General features: G+C 42.9%; 1 protein-coding gene across 14 annotated transcripts in view; it reads right to left on the bottom strand.

Moving 5' to 3' along the window:
- Positions 1 to 16,948, bottom strand: part of ncam1a (neural cell adhesion molecule 1a) — a 293,926-nt gene that overhangs the window by 71,260 nt on the left and 205,718 nt on the right. For all 14 annotated transcript variants that reach the window (XM_032575748.1, XM_032575749.1, XM_032575754.1 and 11 more), the window contains exons 2-8: positions 16,166 to 16,240; positions 13,587 to 13,796; positions 12,280 to 12,423; positions 6,117 to 6,254; positions 5,527 to 5,644; positions 4,496 to 4,656; positions 182 to 324 (exon numbers count right to left, since the gene is read on the bottom strand). In XM_032575748.1, coding sequence (XP_032431639.1) covers positions 182 to 324; positions 4,496 to 4,656; positions 5,527 to 5,644; positions 6,117 to 6,254; positions 12,280 to 12,423; positions 13,587 to 13,796; positions 16,166 to 16,240 — 989 coding nt within the window. The remainder of the gene's footprint in view (positions 1 to 181; positions 325 to 4,495; positions 4,657 to 5,526; positions 5,645 to 6,116; positions 6,255 to 12,279; positions 12,424 to 13,586; positions 13,797 to 16,165; positions 16,241 to 16,948) is intronic.

The following is a 16,948-nucleotide window of genomic DNA, read 5'->3' as shown; positions in this document are numbered from 1 at the left end:
TTTCAACAAAGGTGTGGAAACATTTTATATCCTCTGCTATAGGGTCAAATAAAGGAGTATTCCTAAGGAAATTCCAACACGATGCTCTGATCTCTGTGCATAATGAGAAACATATACAGAATTGCTAGTGGCAGCACTGTTTCCCCTTACCAAGAGAAAAGTGAAAGATAACAAGCTGTACCTGCTCTCCTTCAGTGAAAACTCTGTTTCCAAATCTCCAGGAGATGGTGGGTGTGGGGTCACCCGAGGCCTCGCAGGTCAGGGTGACCTCCTCATCAAACTCTGAGGCAGTCTCGTTGTTGAAGTAGGTAATGTTCGGCAGCACTGGAAACAGAACAGAACGTATTAATGCTTTTCCGCTCAGGACACAGCAGGGGGTTGGGGGATAGTTTGTTGCAGCCTACTCTTCAGATTTCACACTGTGGAAACACTCTCCCTTGACAGAGTTTTAGCGTCTCTCCAAACTAAATTTGCCCCTTCTTTGGAGGGGGGGGATACTTGAGGCAGCAAAACAAGTCTAGAAGTAATTTAGTTTTGAAGCTACAGGTCCGATGATTCGACATTAGAGGAAAGCCAGAGGTGGTGAAACAAATGTTTGAACACTGAGCAGATTTCTACTGGTTGTTTCCACTTTATCCTTTATGCTTCAAGTTACTTACAATGCTAAAATAAAGACAAACAAACCAAGTATAAACCAATGTATTGTCTTTATTCACTTATTTATTTAAGAGCTTTTCCATCCTCTTCAAAACTGAATTTCTCTAATAACTACAAATGATTGATCTTAAGCAATAAGCCAGGTGTAAGCTAATTAGGTTGAAGTTTATAAACATTTGGGAAGAAAAGTTTGCAAAATATAGGTAAATAAAAACATTTTTTAAAAAAACAAATTTGCTTTACAAAAAATAAAAAACTAATAAATAATTTGTTAAATTAACAAAACACGATTCAAAATTGTTAGATTAATATGAGAAAGCCATAGAAATAAACAAATAGAAATTATGAGTAACTAAATTACAGATTTAATCATAGCAGAGCTTACAGAATTATGATGAATACAAATCTGATAAATGATCCAAATAAACCTTATTAGTTTTTGAAAATGTTATGTTTACACGTAACATTTTTTTATTTGGCAATACAATTTTTTATAACACACTTGTTAAAAGTGACAAAAATTAGTTGTAAGAGAAAATGAGTTTTGAATCAGTAGAATATTTTGTTTTGCTGATATTCTGCCTCAGCTTCCTCCTCCATCTCACCCAACTGCTGCATGTTACGCTGCTCTGCTCGGTCATACATGTATAATATATGTCAAATAAAATAAAATTGCCCTTATTTCACAAATCAAAGTCGAAAGATTTCTTGAGAACATTTCAGTCCAAGTATAACCCTCTATCAGTGCCATCAATACTTGCCTTCAAAATATGTTTCAACAATTTATGTTTACTGTACAAATTGTCAGGATCTGTGTTTTTCTGTGTTTATTTAGAGTTTTCTGTGTCCTTAGTCTCTTCGTTGTCCTGTCCTCCCCTTGATTGTTCCCAGGTGTGTCTCGTTTCTGTGATTACCCTCCCGTGTATTTAACTCCACCTGTGTTCCTTGTTCCTCGTCGGGTCCTCGTCAATGTTAGCGTCTATGTTCCGTCAGTGTTTCCTTGTGCCTGCTTCTTGTTGCCGGACTTATTTTCATCATTAAACTTCCATTATTCACCTCATCTGGGCCCACAGCGTCTGCCTCACCAACCCGCACCACACAGCTTCATGACAGAAGGACCCGAACATACCGAACGGTGAGAATGCAGCATATGGCCCAGCACGACCAGGAGGCATGGTTCCAGCAGCAGTTGGAGTTGGCTCAGCGGGATCTCTACAAGGACGTAGAGATCCTGCCATCTCCGCTGCTGCTGGAAGAGATGGGACTGGTGTCGGACTACACCCTGGCGATTAGCCAACGCCAGATGCTACCAGTCCCCACCCCAAAGCCCTCCGGATTCGGCCCCCGCCGTTACTCACGCCGGGGGAGACAGCGACGTGAGCCGCCGGTGAACCCGGCCCCTCGTCCCCTTCCGGATCCGTCACCTCCGCTGTCAGCCCGGAGACGGCGACGTGAGCCGCCGGCAGACCCGGCCCCTCGTCGCTTTCCGGAGCCGCCACCTCCGCTGCCCGCTCGGAGACAGCGACGTGAGCCGCCGGCAGACCCGGCCCCTCGTCGCTTTCCGGAGCCGCCACCTCCACGGTCAGCCCGGAGACAGCGACGTGAGCCGCCGGTGGACCCGGCCCCTCGTCGCCTTCCGGAGCTGTCACCTCCGCAGCCGTTTCCAAGGCTTCGCTGCGGCTCGCCCCCGCGGCCGTTTCCAAGGCTTCGCTGCGGCTCGCCCCCGCGGCCGGTTCCCAGGCTTCGCTGCGGCTCGCCCCCGCGGCCGGTTCCCAGGCTTCGCTGCGGCTCGCCCCCGCGGCCGGTTCCCAGGCTTCGCTGCGGCTCGCCCCCGCGGCCGGTTCCCAGGCTTCGCTGCGGCTCGCCCCCGCGGCCGGTTCCCAGGCTTCGCTGCGGCTCGCCCCCGCGGCCGGTTCCCAGGCTCCGCTCCGGCTCGCCCCCGCAGCCGGCCCCGAGGCTCCGCTCCGGCTCACCTCCAGCCGGCGCACCCGAGGCCGAATCAGCCGGCGTTCCAGCCGGCGCACCCGAGGCCGAATCAGCCGGCGTTCCAGCCGGCGCACCCGAGGCCGAATCAGCCGGCGTTCCAGCCGGCGCACCCGAGGCCGAATCAGCCGGCGTTCCAGCCGGCGCACCCGAGGCCGAATCAGCCGGCGTTCCAGCCGGCGCACCTTCCGAGACTCCCAGTGTTCCTTCTGAGACCCAGACCCCCAGCGTTCCTTCCGAGACTCTCTGCGTTCCGACTCAGACTCTCTGCGTTCCTCCTGAGACCCTGACCTCCAGCGTTCCTCCTGAGACCCTGACCTCCAGCGTTCCTCCTGAGACCCTGACCTCCTGCGTTCCTCCTGAGACCCTGACCTCCTGCGTTCCTCCTGAGACCCTGTCCTCCTGCGTTCCTCCTGAGACCCTGTCCTCCTGCGTTCCACCCGAGACCGAGACTCCCTGCGTTCCACCCGAGACCGAGACTCCTTGCGTTCCACCCGAGACCGAGACCCCCAGCGTTCCGACCGAGACCCCCTGTGCTCCACCAGAGACCCTGCCTCGGGGGGCTCGTCGTCGCCGTCTGTGGGCGGCCCCCGGGACTCATCGCCACCTCCAGCGCCGCGGACGGCCGCCGGACCGCCTCCGTGGTTCCTGCCTCCAGCGCCGCGGACGGCCGCCGGACCGCCTCCGTGGTTCCCGCCTCCAGCGCCGCGGACGGCCGCCGGACCGCCTCTGTGGTTCCCGCCTCCAGCGCCGCGGACGGCCGCCGGACCGCCTCTGTGGTTCCCGCCTCCAGCGCCGCGGACGGCCGCCGGACCGCCTCTGTGGTTCCCGCCGCCGCGGACGACCGCCGGACCACCTCCGTGGTTCCCGCCTCCTTTGCCTCCGCCCACCCTGTGGGTAGTTTTTTGTTTCTTTTTGGACTCTTGGCCCTTCCCGTGTTTCCGCCCGCAATGGTGGGTTGTTTTTTGTTATTTTGGACTCTGGCCCGCCGTCCAGCGCCCCTCCGCCCACCCTTGTTGTGTTTTTGTTTTTTGGGCGTCTAGTAGCCGCCCTTGAGGGGGGGGGTACTGTCAGGATCTGTGTTTTTCTGTGTTTATTTAGAGTTTTCTGTGTCCTTAGTCTCTTCGTTGTCCTGTCCTCCCCTTGATTGTTCCCAGGTGTGTCTCGTTTCTGTGATTACCCTCCCGTGTATTTAACTCCACCTGTGTTCCTTGTTCCTCGTCGGGTCCTCGTCAATGTTAGCGTCTATGTTCCGTCAGTGTTTCCTTGTGCCTGCTTCTTGTTGCCGGACTTATTTTCATCATTAAACTTCCATTATTCACCTCATCTGGGCCCACAGCGTCTGCCTCACCAACCCGCACCACACAGCTTCATGACACAAATAACCCAGTTTGGTTTTTACAGATCAAATTCCTTCAGATTTGAAACTACATGTGATTAGGTGACACCCAAATGTCTCATAAACAGAGAAATAGCTCTTTAATTTAGTACATTGGTGTATTTAAAAATTCAATTCATATTTGATTATCCTATTTAAAACAAACATCTATTTGGTAGCTTAGTTTAGCATTAGGGGGCCTAAAGCTTTAAGAGAGCTTTTTTTAATCAGTGTTAGTTGCCTTCTAGGGTAAAAGTCTACACTGATACATGTTTAAAATGACCTGAAGGGAGTTTTAATCACTTTTCAACGGGGCATGCTGAGTGCTTCATGTTGTGTACGGCGACATCCAGCTAATGGAAAAGCTGTGAAAGGAGTGTGCAGTAAATGTCAATGAATGCGACAGGGAAGGCCAGAATGACAGAGAGAGAGAGAGAGAAAAAAAAAACACGCAAGGGAATGGAGATATTCTCTTACCGAACACGTTCAGGCTGACTTCCTCGGTTTTCTCTCCTGCCTTGTTCTTGGCGATGCAAGTGTAATCTCCTTCATCCACCTTTTTGACTTCCTTTATTACCAATTCAGAACCATCCTCGTTCAAGCTGTATTTGTCGCCCGTTTCAAGGACGATGTTGTTACTGTAGAGGTGGGAAAAGAAAGAAAAAGGCAGAAGGTTCATTTCGCAGGACTTTTGCTCAAACACCTTTGGCAGCCCAAAGAAAACAGCTCTTACTGAGACAGAGAAAACTGGACCGCAGTGGTTTGGATTAATCTTTACTTCTAATATCTATTTTTCCATAAGCCTTGAAACTAAACTATTTCTGTTCATCTGTTTTAGAACAATTAGTAGGGATTACGACCATGTTATTACAGAATGTGTGGATGAAGTTGAGTTATTCTTTTCACTTATCTCACAAAAATCAAATGACAAAAGTAGCGAGTTAAATTATTTTCTTTAAAACTAATTACTGCAAAAATGAAAACACACACAAGTTTGTGAAAGTAATTTGAGATGCAATATGTAAAGAGCACACAACAAATGACTGAAAGAGAACCTTAATGGTACCTTCTTGTTGGTTTTTGATAATCATATACAGTTGCAGTGAAATAAATAAAACAAAGAAAAGCTAATTTACTTAAACTACTTCAATTAAAAATGTGAAACCCAATTTCTTTGATAGACCCATTTTATGTAGAGATCTGTGTTTTTAAATATTCTTTTTCCTTCCACTAAACTTCTGATTAAGAAGATCGGAAACATCAAATCATCTTCAGTGACGGCCTTTAGTTTGTCTCTTTCAAAATAATCTACAACTGTGTTAAGCTGCTTTATTAAAGCATTGAAGCTGAGGAGTGTGACTTTAAAAACACTACACCTAGTCATTTTTCCCCCCAACGTGAACCTTGAAAAGCTGGTTTCCCCACAGTATATTTATGTAGTCTGATGTGACCTAAAGCCAATGCTTATTGACAGTGATTTCATTCATAGGAAAGGGAAAATGGCATACTGCGCCCAGGTAACGGTGGGCTCAGGGAAGCCGTCTGCGTCACAGGCCAACAGGGCAGATTCACCAACATCTGCTGTGGCGTTGACTTCAGACTTCCTGGCACGGATTGTGGGAAGAACTGAAACGGAAAGAAGACACAAAGTTAGAGGAAAGCAAGTTACAGGTCAGCTTGCAGGGTAATGTTAATAATCACTCCTAAGGTTTTGATTAATATTTGTGATAAAAATCCTTCGGCGTTCTGTGAACCTCTGCCTGGGGTGATTTGGACTAAAAGCTGACGCGGAGCCACCATCTAATTATCAAAAACCACAGAGCGAGGAAAGTAAAAAATCAAGAGCAGCGTTCCCACAGGCTCAGGGTGAGGCTGAACACATCCGTGTGCTTTTCTCAAACCGTAAGCAGACCGAGTGCCAGAGCAGGACAGGTGGACAGATGCAGAATATTACGAGCCACATCTTAAGCTGTAAAAAGAGCAAATTTCCTCTGACGGACAGTCTTCCTAATCACATCCCTCCATTATGAGCAAACTAGCGACGTGTTGGGAAAGCGCTCATGCTGAGCGCTAAAGTAGACGCAGATGGAGTGCTTACCATTAACGATGACCTTTATCGTCCGGAAGTCTATTTCTCCCCTGGCCATAACACGAGCCTCACAATTATACATTCCTTCATCGACCTTCTTGATGCCACGTATCAGCAGGTGGCCATTATCCATGATCTTGTAGCGCACTAAAAGGAAAGAAAAGACAAACGCAGAATCAAGCATTAACATCTCAGAAATACTCAACTCCACTCAGGCCTGACAGAAACAGAAAAAGGGTCACATTATATTTTTTCTTCATGTGTATGCGTATGAAATAAATATTATTTATATAAAAAAAAAAAACATTCAATGCTTCTCTTTGGCTATTTCACTTTTGGATACTCAAACCTTAATGCCAGGTGTTATTCTAATGAGCAAGTTTGTCACAAAAGGCCAAAAAACAGTATAAAACATAACTCAAAGTAGTTTATTAAACTAAATGTTTTGATAAAGGTGGCCTCTAATTTGACTAATGTTTAGGCTAAGAGCTGCTGAGATTGATGGAGGAATTATACATACACATATAAGTATGTAGGGCGTATTCATACTTATATGGCATTTTCTTTACTGCAGCTTTACAGTCCAGTCTGTTGAGCTTGGTCCTTCAGACTGGACTCTAAATATGCAGGAAAAGAATCATTACCTTAAATAGCAAACACTTGATAGAAGGTATTAGCTATTGGCAACAATTACTTTTTCACATAGGGTAAGCTCCATTTACATTGTCTTTTACCTGACTAAGTGATATAATCATTTGTTAATTGTATCCACAGGAATACATAACTGTATTTTGTTTTACTGCAGTGTAAAGTCTATACAGTAAACCCGAAGAGTCCATGGGGGTTACTGACCACCGCCGCCCTCGAATAGCTGAAATCCACAAATACTTGAGACATCCTCTAAAAACACTTACCACTGCATGTTCAAACATCAAATATACCTTAACGTGCATTGATCCACACAGTGGAAATTATCTTAGCACTTGAAGCTGATGGCCACGGTCTTCCTGACCTCAGCTCGAGGCTACAGCCAATCAGCAACAAAAATGAAAAAAAATAAAAAGGGATCGTGGATTGGCTGCTTTGCAGACATCGGCCAATAGCAGTGACGCAAGTATTTCAGCTTCCCAAGCTGCATTTTTCCAAATATTTTAGATATGCTTTACTGAAAGATCCATGAATATTTGGATTATTCATAAAAAATGTTAAATTACACTCCAGAGAACAGTCTGAGAATACTGAACTGCCACTACGCAGGGGGTCACCGTACCTGTGAGTAAATAAAGTGAAAAAGTGAGAGGGAACTTTTAAAGTGAATGCTACAAAGGCATTGTATGCTAATTATGAATGTGCTTTTAACTCAAAATGTACTAATATGTATTTCATGATCAGTGGCTCTAAACTAGAAGAACTAGAATAATTGTTATGTTTCATTCATAATGAGAACATTTTAAATCAGATGTGCATTTATTGTTTTTGTTACTTATTTTTTTATAGGTTGGATATCCATGAGCATAATTATGTTACATGCAGGAAAGCCATCAGCTAAATGTTTTTCTTGGGACAATAAAGCAACTATTTCTATTCCTGAGGTGTCCGTCACTTCAGATTCAGGTGCATTTCTGTATGCCGTACTTTATTGTTAATATTCTGAAAATAACTATATTATACTATTAATATAATACAACAAATTAGTGACTGCGCTACAGGACATTTTAAATAAAGCTCATATCCGAAAATCCAGTATTTAGGCGATATCAGTTGGAGCCGACAGACAGGAAGTGAATTGATTTGCTTTTCCAAATCTTTTTCTGCCACCATGAACTTCAACATGCTGCTCTCTCCTCCAGAGGAACTTTCTAAGCATTTCTATCCCTCTGGATTCCCGCTGGCCTTACAGAGCTGGTTTTAGGATTCCTTCACTGCTACCTGGGATTCATTGTGTTTTTTTAATTGGCTGCACCTGTGGCGAGCTGAATATAATGCAGGCCTCGACTGCTGAGGCTGGTGGGGGGCTGGAAACGTCTCCATGCTGGAACTCGCCTCGCTCAGTTGCTGCAGGTTGGTCAGCTGCACGTCCAGGATGAGAGTCTCCTGTTCCAACGTCCCAAACATGCTCTGTCGGATGGAGATCTGGTGACAGTGGAAGCCACTCAAGTACACTGAGCTTATTTTCTGAGATTGAGTTGATTTGAGCTTGGTGCCACAGTGAGTGTTCCTGGTAGAACATGTGGTCATACAGGAACGAAACGTGGCCCCCTGCAGCTTATTAATACAAGCTGCGGTGGATTCATGTTTTCTTGTTGCTAATCACAAATTCTAATTCTACATTCTCAAGGTTGTAACTGAAGTTGAGATCCATCGAATTAGACTGAATTTCTGCTTGGTTATTTCATTTATTTTGCTTTCAGAGATGGAATTCCACATTCTTCTGTTGACGTCTGACTGCTAATTCTTCACTGACCTCAAAAATCATTTTAGTCCAAAGTACTGGCTGCGTCTTTTTCCATTCAAGTTATTTTTCCTAAGCCTGACAGACGGCCGTGCATTAACATCTCAGTAGATCAGCGGCTTACAAAATACTCCGACTAGCTGCTCTTGCACAAAACCACCAGGCAACATAGATCAGTTCTTACCACGCTCATAATTCCACTTCCTGACTCGCCACCAGGGGGCGTGTGTCTGAGTGACATGGTTTTATGCCAGAACGTGGGGCTGTGTGACATAGACATCGACCAATAGAAAAATATGACTGCAGTAACCACTGTTCAACCCAAAGAGGGCAGCACGGAGGCAGCTTTAGGCTGAATGTGGCAGAATCAAACAAATTCATACAAAAATGTTACAATCTCTACAGAAACAAAGATGGCACCCTTAGGGAACAATCCAGACAGTTCCCTAAATTGTTGACTTGGGGTTTAGTTACTCTTTACGTCCTTTTCCTTTCTCTACTGATGTCCCATTTAAGCTACCATCTAGATGCCTTTATGCATGGGAGTTGTTGCCATAGGCTTGACAAAATTTTATTCTAAGAAATGTATGTCCATCGATTCAATCATAGTCTACACTGGCTCGTACTTGCAGGGTCACAGGGAAACTGGTGCATATTTCCGGGGTTCATTGGGTGAGAGACGAGGCACACTCTGTACACGTCACCATTCGTGGTAGCACTGCTACCAACGTCACCACATTCCTAAGAAATTCACGTAAACTTCTGAATCTGAAGGGACCTAAAAATAAAAACTAATCTGGAATTGGAAGCTCCTTTCCAAAAGTTTCTTTTGGCAGGTTTCAGTTCTGGAAAGTTAAAATGAGATTTCAGTGTCTACTTGTCTTAAAAGGTAACCTGCTGTCTAAACTCGAGGAACGTGTGATAATGTGATTAATGTGATTATGTGCTGGGAGGGCTGGAATGGAATACTAAACATTTCCTCTCACTATATTTTCTGTGTTTGCATAATGCAGGAGACTGACAAGTAATTCTATAGTATTAAAGTATTTCTCTGATCGTGAGGGAATTTTGTAGCCTCTTAAATGAGGTATTGAATTTTCACATTCTAAATATGTAATATGTTTAACTGCAGGTTTGGGGGGAGCGGGGGGGGGTGGGGGGTCACTGCAATTTTTGTTTCTCACAAGTTTAGAGATGTGGGTCTTAATTTATGTCTCAGCGACACTTTAGCATAAGCAGCTCTTTGTGGACATTTAAACATATGGTTAGGTCGACTGTTGCACTGAAGAAAATTACATGAGCACTTCTCAGTGCTGGTCACAATTGGAGGGTTTTTTTTTTTTCCTTCAGTGGAAAACACATTCCTTGATAAGAGGCCAAGAATAAAGGCAGGCTAAGCGCTGCTTTGTGGTAAGTTGAGGCTTTCCAGCGGTCACCAGAGGAGGGGTAACGTTAAGGTTAAATCAGACCCAGTTTAAGTGCAAAACAAAGCCTGTTTTCTTTCTCGGTCCACACAACGCTAACATTATTCACCAAGGCAGAGTTGGACAAAGGTTTGTAAAGCCAAAATAAACTCATGTTTGGCTGCAGGAAGTTGCCACAATAACAGAAACTCAGCCAAAATTTACATATAGACCCCACATGTGTTAGAAATTGGCTCAAAATGCCTCCATATTGAACACAAATACATGTTACATAATGGCCACATGTTAATTGCCTTTATAGGTTTGATTGAGGACAACTGCAAATTTGTGAATGAAGAAATATCCTCAAAATGAGCGTTACAGCAAGACTACAACCCTAAAAACACCAGCAGGATTCACCAATTCAGAAACATGGATTATATCACTAATATTAACTCAGATGCAGGCGGTGGGAGACAGAAGAACTCAGCATAAAGTAACATGACTGTTGGACAATGTCTCCCACACTGTGCATGAAGCTGAACCGAAGAGTGACAAACTGCCGTATCCTCGATGCACTGAGGCGCGTTATGGTAGATCCTTCCTCCCAGCAGCTCTCAGACTCTGAAGTCACCACTGCTCCCAACAGACTCAATAAGTGTTGACATACGTTAGCATTTTTATTTGCACAGTTTTACGCATAATAAATAATATTTCTGCTGGTATTGCCACATTTCTGCTGTTGCATAGTTCTTATTGTTACTTATTGTAAATGGTCTGACTCTCTTGATGTGAAAATACACAATACCTTTAATAGCTAACTACTACTTATGTTGAAATTTTGCCTTTACTATGAAGTATGTTTTTTTTAAATTGTTTTTTATAGACTTTATATTCATATCATGCTTTGATGGCCTGTCACTTTGCTGCTGAGCGGTATTTCTATTTTATTCACGGGAAACCTACATTTTTTTTAGCCTTTTTCAGTTTATGCTGTAAATGTTTGGGTTTGCACAGAAAACCCCTGACACTGGAGTTTATTTCAACAGCATACAATTCATTTTTCCTTATTTTCTGTAGAGTGATTTGATAAAACACATTCTCCATGTTTTGATTTGGAATAAAATGCGGACTATTCCCAATGCACTTTCCTGTATGGAAATAAAATGGAAATGGGATGTGTGCTGCTGTGAGGAGAGTTTGGGATTTTATTTTATTTTTTTTAAACAAACTGCGTTTATTTTTAACACAACTGCATACCCAAAACAAAGTTTATCCTCTACTGGTCTTATTCCCACAAAACTAAATGTTAAAACAATGTATCATTTTATATTTATTTGAAATGCTCTGCTGCCGAGCTTTGTTCTTTGGTTTGTTTAATTTGTTCAGCCATTTCCGTGGAGCTATTTTAAAGCCCGAGATTGTTTCATGCTTCACAGCTTCTAAGCTACAATTGTTTCAAACACAGGGATCAACGGTAAAGAAAAAAAGGTGATTATTACAGAATCATTTCTAAAGTTTCCATGGATTGCTTCTTATGTTTTTCTTTTGTCAGGTTTTCTCTGCTTATTTTTTTTTTTCTCGCTGAATACCAAAATCAATGGTAACTGCCGCAAATCAAAGCTAATTATGGCTTCCTTTCACAGTAAAAGAACAGGTGACAAACTTTCCAGAACCCCCTATCAAGCCTAAAGGCGGGGAGCGCTTGATATGCTAACGAGAAAGATTTTTCAATTGAGTGAACTATTGAAAACACAGACATCAGGCAACAAACCCAGCAATCCTGCTGCGAGGGAAGAGCTTCACCCAATTATTAACTCTCAAACATATGGGCGCTGCTCTCCTGGAAAAATACAAAAAACCTTTTGGTAAGCCAGCTATTAGCTAACCTGAAAAACGTCACCGGGCAGTTTCTTTTGTTGGAAGTGGTTCAAATGAAATTACAGCCTTTGCATTTTATCTTTCCACTTTCTTTACTTTTGTTGAGTTCACCTGTTTGGGTGAATTAAACGTCTCTTGCTTCAGCTGACAATAACTTCCTCCTGCTAGGCTAAAAAAAAAACTATTTCCACGTGTCTTCTAAGAGGTATAAAATCACCTCCTGCAGAAAATTCTTTACTTTTTTCATAGATAACAGGCGAGGGGAGAGGGAGACTCAGCGGAGAGTGGAAAATTGATTGGAAAGCATGAACTGGCAGGCAGTGATGGCATGAAGGCGAGGTGACTGCTCAGGGAGTCAAGAGGATTGGGCAGAACGGCGTGCTGGAGGTGAGAAAGCGGCTCTAGCGCTGAAGCAGTTCTGTTCGAAGAGACTCACCATCTTTGGCGGATTGGAGTTTGGAGCCCTTGTGCTTCCAAATGATGGTGGGCGGCGGCGAGCTGACCACGTCGCAGACGATGTCGGCGTTGTCGCCCTCGTTGAACTCTTGCGGACTCGGCGCGCTCTGGAAGGTGATCTTTTCTGTTGAGAAGTATTAGGAGTCCATTTAGTTTGTTGCTTTTTTACTTGAAACAACCAAAATCAGTTAAATTAAAAAGACTGTAATTAAACTTGAACTTCCAAGTTCAAACATAAGGACGTGTGTGTGTTTAAAAAGAGAAGTGTGAATAAAATCGTTGCTCTGCAACCATCGCTAAGTATTGTGTGCGAGGCAGACATGCAGTCTTTGCTTTTGCACACAAGGTTGGTTAAAAAATAACCAACAACTTCAACCTGTTGGTGTTATAAATTGAAGATCAACACAAACTGGTGCAGAACAGGGAAAAGCTCTGGTCAAGACATGCTTTGTTTATGAAGAAATATCTGAAATGTGTGGCATGCATTTATTGTCAGGCTGCCCCTTTTGCCTTGATTCCCTGATATGAAATTCCTTGCAACCAATCATGGTAACTCTGGAGGAGCTGCAGAGATCCACAAATCAGGTGGGGAAAAACTGCCGTATAAATGCATGTCACATGTTGCAGATTTTCATGCATTCTTCCTTCCACTTCAGAGTTATTCTTGTTTTGGCCTATTACATAACATTTAAAAAATAAAATAAATAAAATTACTGAAGTTTGTGGCTGTATTGTGAAAAAATGTGAGAGCAGGAAAGATACTGACTGCTCTTTTTAAGCTACCTTTGCTAGCTGTTTGAAGCTGGATAGAGGTTATTTAAGTTGGGTGAAGGTCAAACTAAAACACTCTGCCTAGAGACCAACACACAGAAGGATGAGTCATTTGTAGCAATCAGGAACATTTGTCTCCCCCTGTAAGGATGCCAGTCTGTTCGGTTCAAGCCTCTCTGAGCTCCGTTTGATGAAAATCACCTGTTACAATAAATATTATACTACTTATTTCCCACATGCCTGCCAGAGAGCTCTTACAGCTCATTAAGTGTTCATTTACCTTGAAACTTGATATGATTTGTGCATTTATATACGTCTTTCTTACTGCAAATTGAATTGAATTGCAAAGAAATGCTAAAGCATGGCTTGGATAACCTCTTGTGCCACCTGTCTGTTCTTTGAAGAGCTCTTGTGGCTCACAGTTCAGGATGTGACGTTGATTGGAAATTTGAAAAAAAAAAAAAATACAATACTTTGAAGGTTGGAAAAACGGGTTAAAAATCTGATGGGACTCACGGAAGATCTTCACTTGAACTGTGGCTTGGGCCTCCTTGTCCGCGTTTTTGGCCAGACATTTGTAGATGCCGGCGTTGTCCACGTTGGCGTGGTAGATGGTGAGGATGGACGTGGACTCGTCGCTGCGGCTCACAGAGATGTTCGGCCGAGACAGGAGGATCTTCTCGCCGCTGGGGGAGAACCAGTCGATGTCTTTAGCGTCCCCGACCACTGTGAAACAGAGAGGGTCACAACACAGGGTCATAAGAAAATGATGGAAAGTATTCATGGCAGATCAATAAAGTTTTACTCTGATGGGAATCACCAAAGGTGGGATAAGATGGGATTTTGTTGATGCTGCCAGAGTGCCACGTGAGACAGCGATCAATAAAAACCACGACAAAAAATGACGCACAATTGAAAATGGGAAATCAAATAAACCTAATTTATTTCTCTAAATACGTCTTTTAAAAAAAAAAAAAAATAGAAAAACGTTTCTTTTTAAAATCTGAAAAATATGGATAAGTATGATTAAAAAGGAGTGTTATAAATAATTTGTATCTATTGACTATAAGGCAACTTTTACTGAGGGGGAAAAAATATCTAACAAGTTTTCTTCTCTGTTCATTTTTCATGAAGCAGAACACAAACACAAACTGGTAATGTCGTCTTCTCTCATAAAGAACACAGAGCTCCAAGGAGCGCTTATTGTTTAACACGGAACAATTCAAAGTCAAACTAAAGCCAATTATCTTCACAGAGCAGAAAAAACCTTTTAGTTTAAAGCATCCACAAAAACTTTGCTTCTATCACTTAATTTGTTACAGAAAATGTTGTCATGTAGCAGGTCAATAGTAGCCTTTCCTATGAAGCTGCTTTTTTAAATGTATTTATTTTTACCATCCAACTGTAAATGATATTTTCTTACTTCAGTATTAAATCCAGCTGCTTGTTTGAGACCTTGATGATCTACAATAGCTTAAAGTTATGATGTCTGGTCAAAATAATATTTATTTTCTAGAGCTGATGTGATCACACCTTAGTCAAGACAGCTGGATCTTGAATGCATTCTTTTAATGTCTACAACAGATGATACCATGCGCGCACACACTCACTCCCAAGGATAAACTAGAGTCAGATTAACCAAACAGCCTAGTTTTTAGCAGAGTACCCAGAGAGATCCCCCGCTCGCTTGGGGAGAATATGCAGAAAATAACATACATCTTGTTGCTGCAGGCTAACAATTGTGCGGCTGTTGCTTTTCGAGTCAGGGGATCATTTACTGGACAACAGTTGTACTGTATTATTAGGTGTTGGTCATCTGATTATTGGTCGCTGTGGTAACAATAATAATAATAAAAAAAACTAGTCAATGATTAACAAGTGTTCATGGGCAAATTTGAACAGGAAAGAAATGTCAACCTGCTATTTACCAATTTGTAGAATATAAGGGATCCATTTGAACAGAGCTCCAAATGCAGACACAGTCCTCCTGCATGCAGCAGGCCAACGCTGTTGGTGGGTTTGTGAATAGATGAAATGCTCGAATTCTTGAGATGCCCTCAAAAACCACTTACAAATGCCTATTGTAATCATTCAAACACCAAAAATACCTTAAAATGCGTTAATAAAGAGAGTGGAAACCATGGTAGCACCAAAGCAGAAGCTACAGGCGTCTCCTGGGGGCACAGCCAATCAGAGCCAAGGAAAATGAATGCTGATCCTGGACTGGCCAGCCAGCAGCATATCAAGTAGCGCCGAGAGACTTCAGCTTCCCAAGCTGCATTTTTCTTCAGGTATTTACCATATGCTCTGCTTTAATAAGCTTTTTGCACAAACACAAAAACAGTTGACATATTAATGTGATTTGGCATATTAATGCACACATAATATGACAACATGGGATAAGATGCAGCTCTAGGGCTGAATGTGGAACACGTTCTGAATAACTCGGCATCGTTTCAACTGTGGATGTTAAAAACCATTTGAAATCCATCCCATAGTGACTTGGGACATCTAAAGAGGTCAAGGAACGTTGTGGACCGGCTCAAGCTGGCTAACCCACAGGATGAGGACCTGCCTGGGACACTGCAGAAAGAAAGTGCAGCTCCAGCTTTAAAAAACTGTACTATTGGTTATAAGTACCTGAATCAAGTTTATCAAACTTACTTTATTTACCTTAGCAATTTAAAAGATGTAGTACATTAACTTGGATAAACTTAATTTGATTACTTGTGACTAATTAGCAAACCGTGTTTAAGTTGGAGTTGCATTCTCTTTTTTCAGTGTATAAAGATTTGTTTTGTATGATTTAGCAAATCGTGTCAATCTGTGATCTCTGATTTGATCCCTTTTTGCCATTTCACTTCTGAGGTGGGTGTGTTGTAGAGATTAAACCAACTACACTGACACTTCCTGTCAATTCTTGGCCTGATTATGGTTTACACTGTTCCCTACTCTTTACCTGACTCTACTCTGTCCCTCTTTTTTTTTTTCAAAATTTTCTACTTTTATTAAATGACCTCAGATGTTACTCGCAGTATTTTATGGATGAGTTGAAATTTGCATCAAGCTGAGCTAAATGAGGCGTGTTCCCTTACCTTCGCAGAGGAAAAATTTGGACTCTCCGACGCTGATTTCCCCTTGTGCCGGAGTGATTTGCACCTGAATAGCAGCTGAGTGGAAAAAAGAAGACACGGAAAAATATACATTAGTGTTTTTTCTGTTTGTTTTATTTATTTTTTTGCTTTCATCTGGGGGAGTGGTGGCACAGGGCCACAGCACAATAAGGCAACGCTCAGAGTTCTGTGGGCTCATAGAGCCAAACCCGATCTGTGAATGAAACTCTGGGATGAAATTTCTATGCTCACTGGAGTGCAACGTCACAGCATGAACAATGTTTCTGATTCTGACTCAAAGCTGAGACACTTATTACGAGGCTGTATTGCTTTTATTTAACATTTGCTGTAGGTCTCTGCTGTTTACTCTCGCCCTGGGCTGAAGACTTTCTTCCTGCTCAAGGTCCTGCTGAAGGTCTAACACACATCCTCAGAGCTTTAGATTTCTATCTGTTTGTTGGAGTCCTTGCGATTTTCTCTTTTATTGTGAAATCATTCAATATGCGCCTTTGACCAGTAGCAACAACATATCTGACAATGTAGACAAATAAACTTCAACGAGCTCTGCATCAGGAAAACAGGAATCCATTACAGGTGATACGAATAAATATGGAACAGGTGCAGCTCAATAAGTTAATATCAAGAGGTTAATGTCTTTCAATAAAGCAAATAGGTGAAACTCGTGAGTTTCATAAATTAATTGCACACAGTGATATAATTCAAACATCTATTTCAGGGGTCTCAAACTCCAGTCCTCGAGGGCCG

Source organism: Xiphophorus hellerii, chromosome 11 (genome assembly GCF_003331165.1).
Source record: "Xiphophorus hellerii strain 12219 chromosome 11, Xiphophorus_hellerii-4.1, whole genome shotgun sequence".
Lineage (NCBI taxonomy): Eukaryota > Metazoa > Chordata > Actinopteri > Cyprinodontiformes > Poeciliidae > Xiphophorus > Xiphophorus hellerii.
This window is presented reverse-complemented; position numbering and strand designations above follow the sequence as displayed.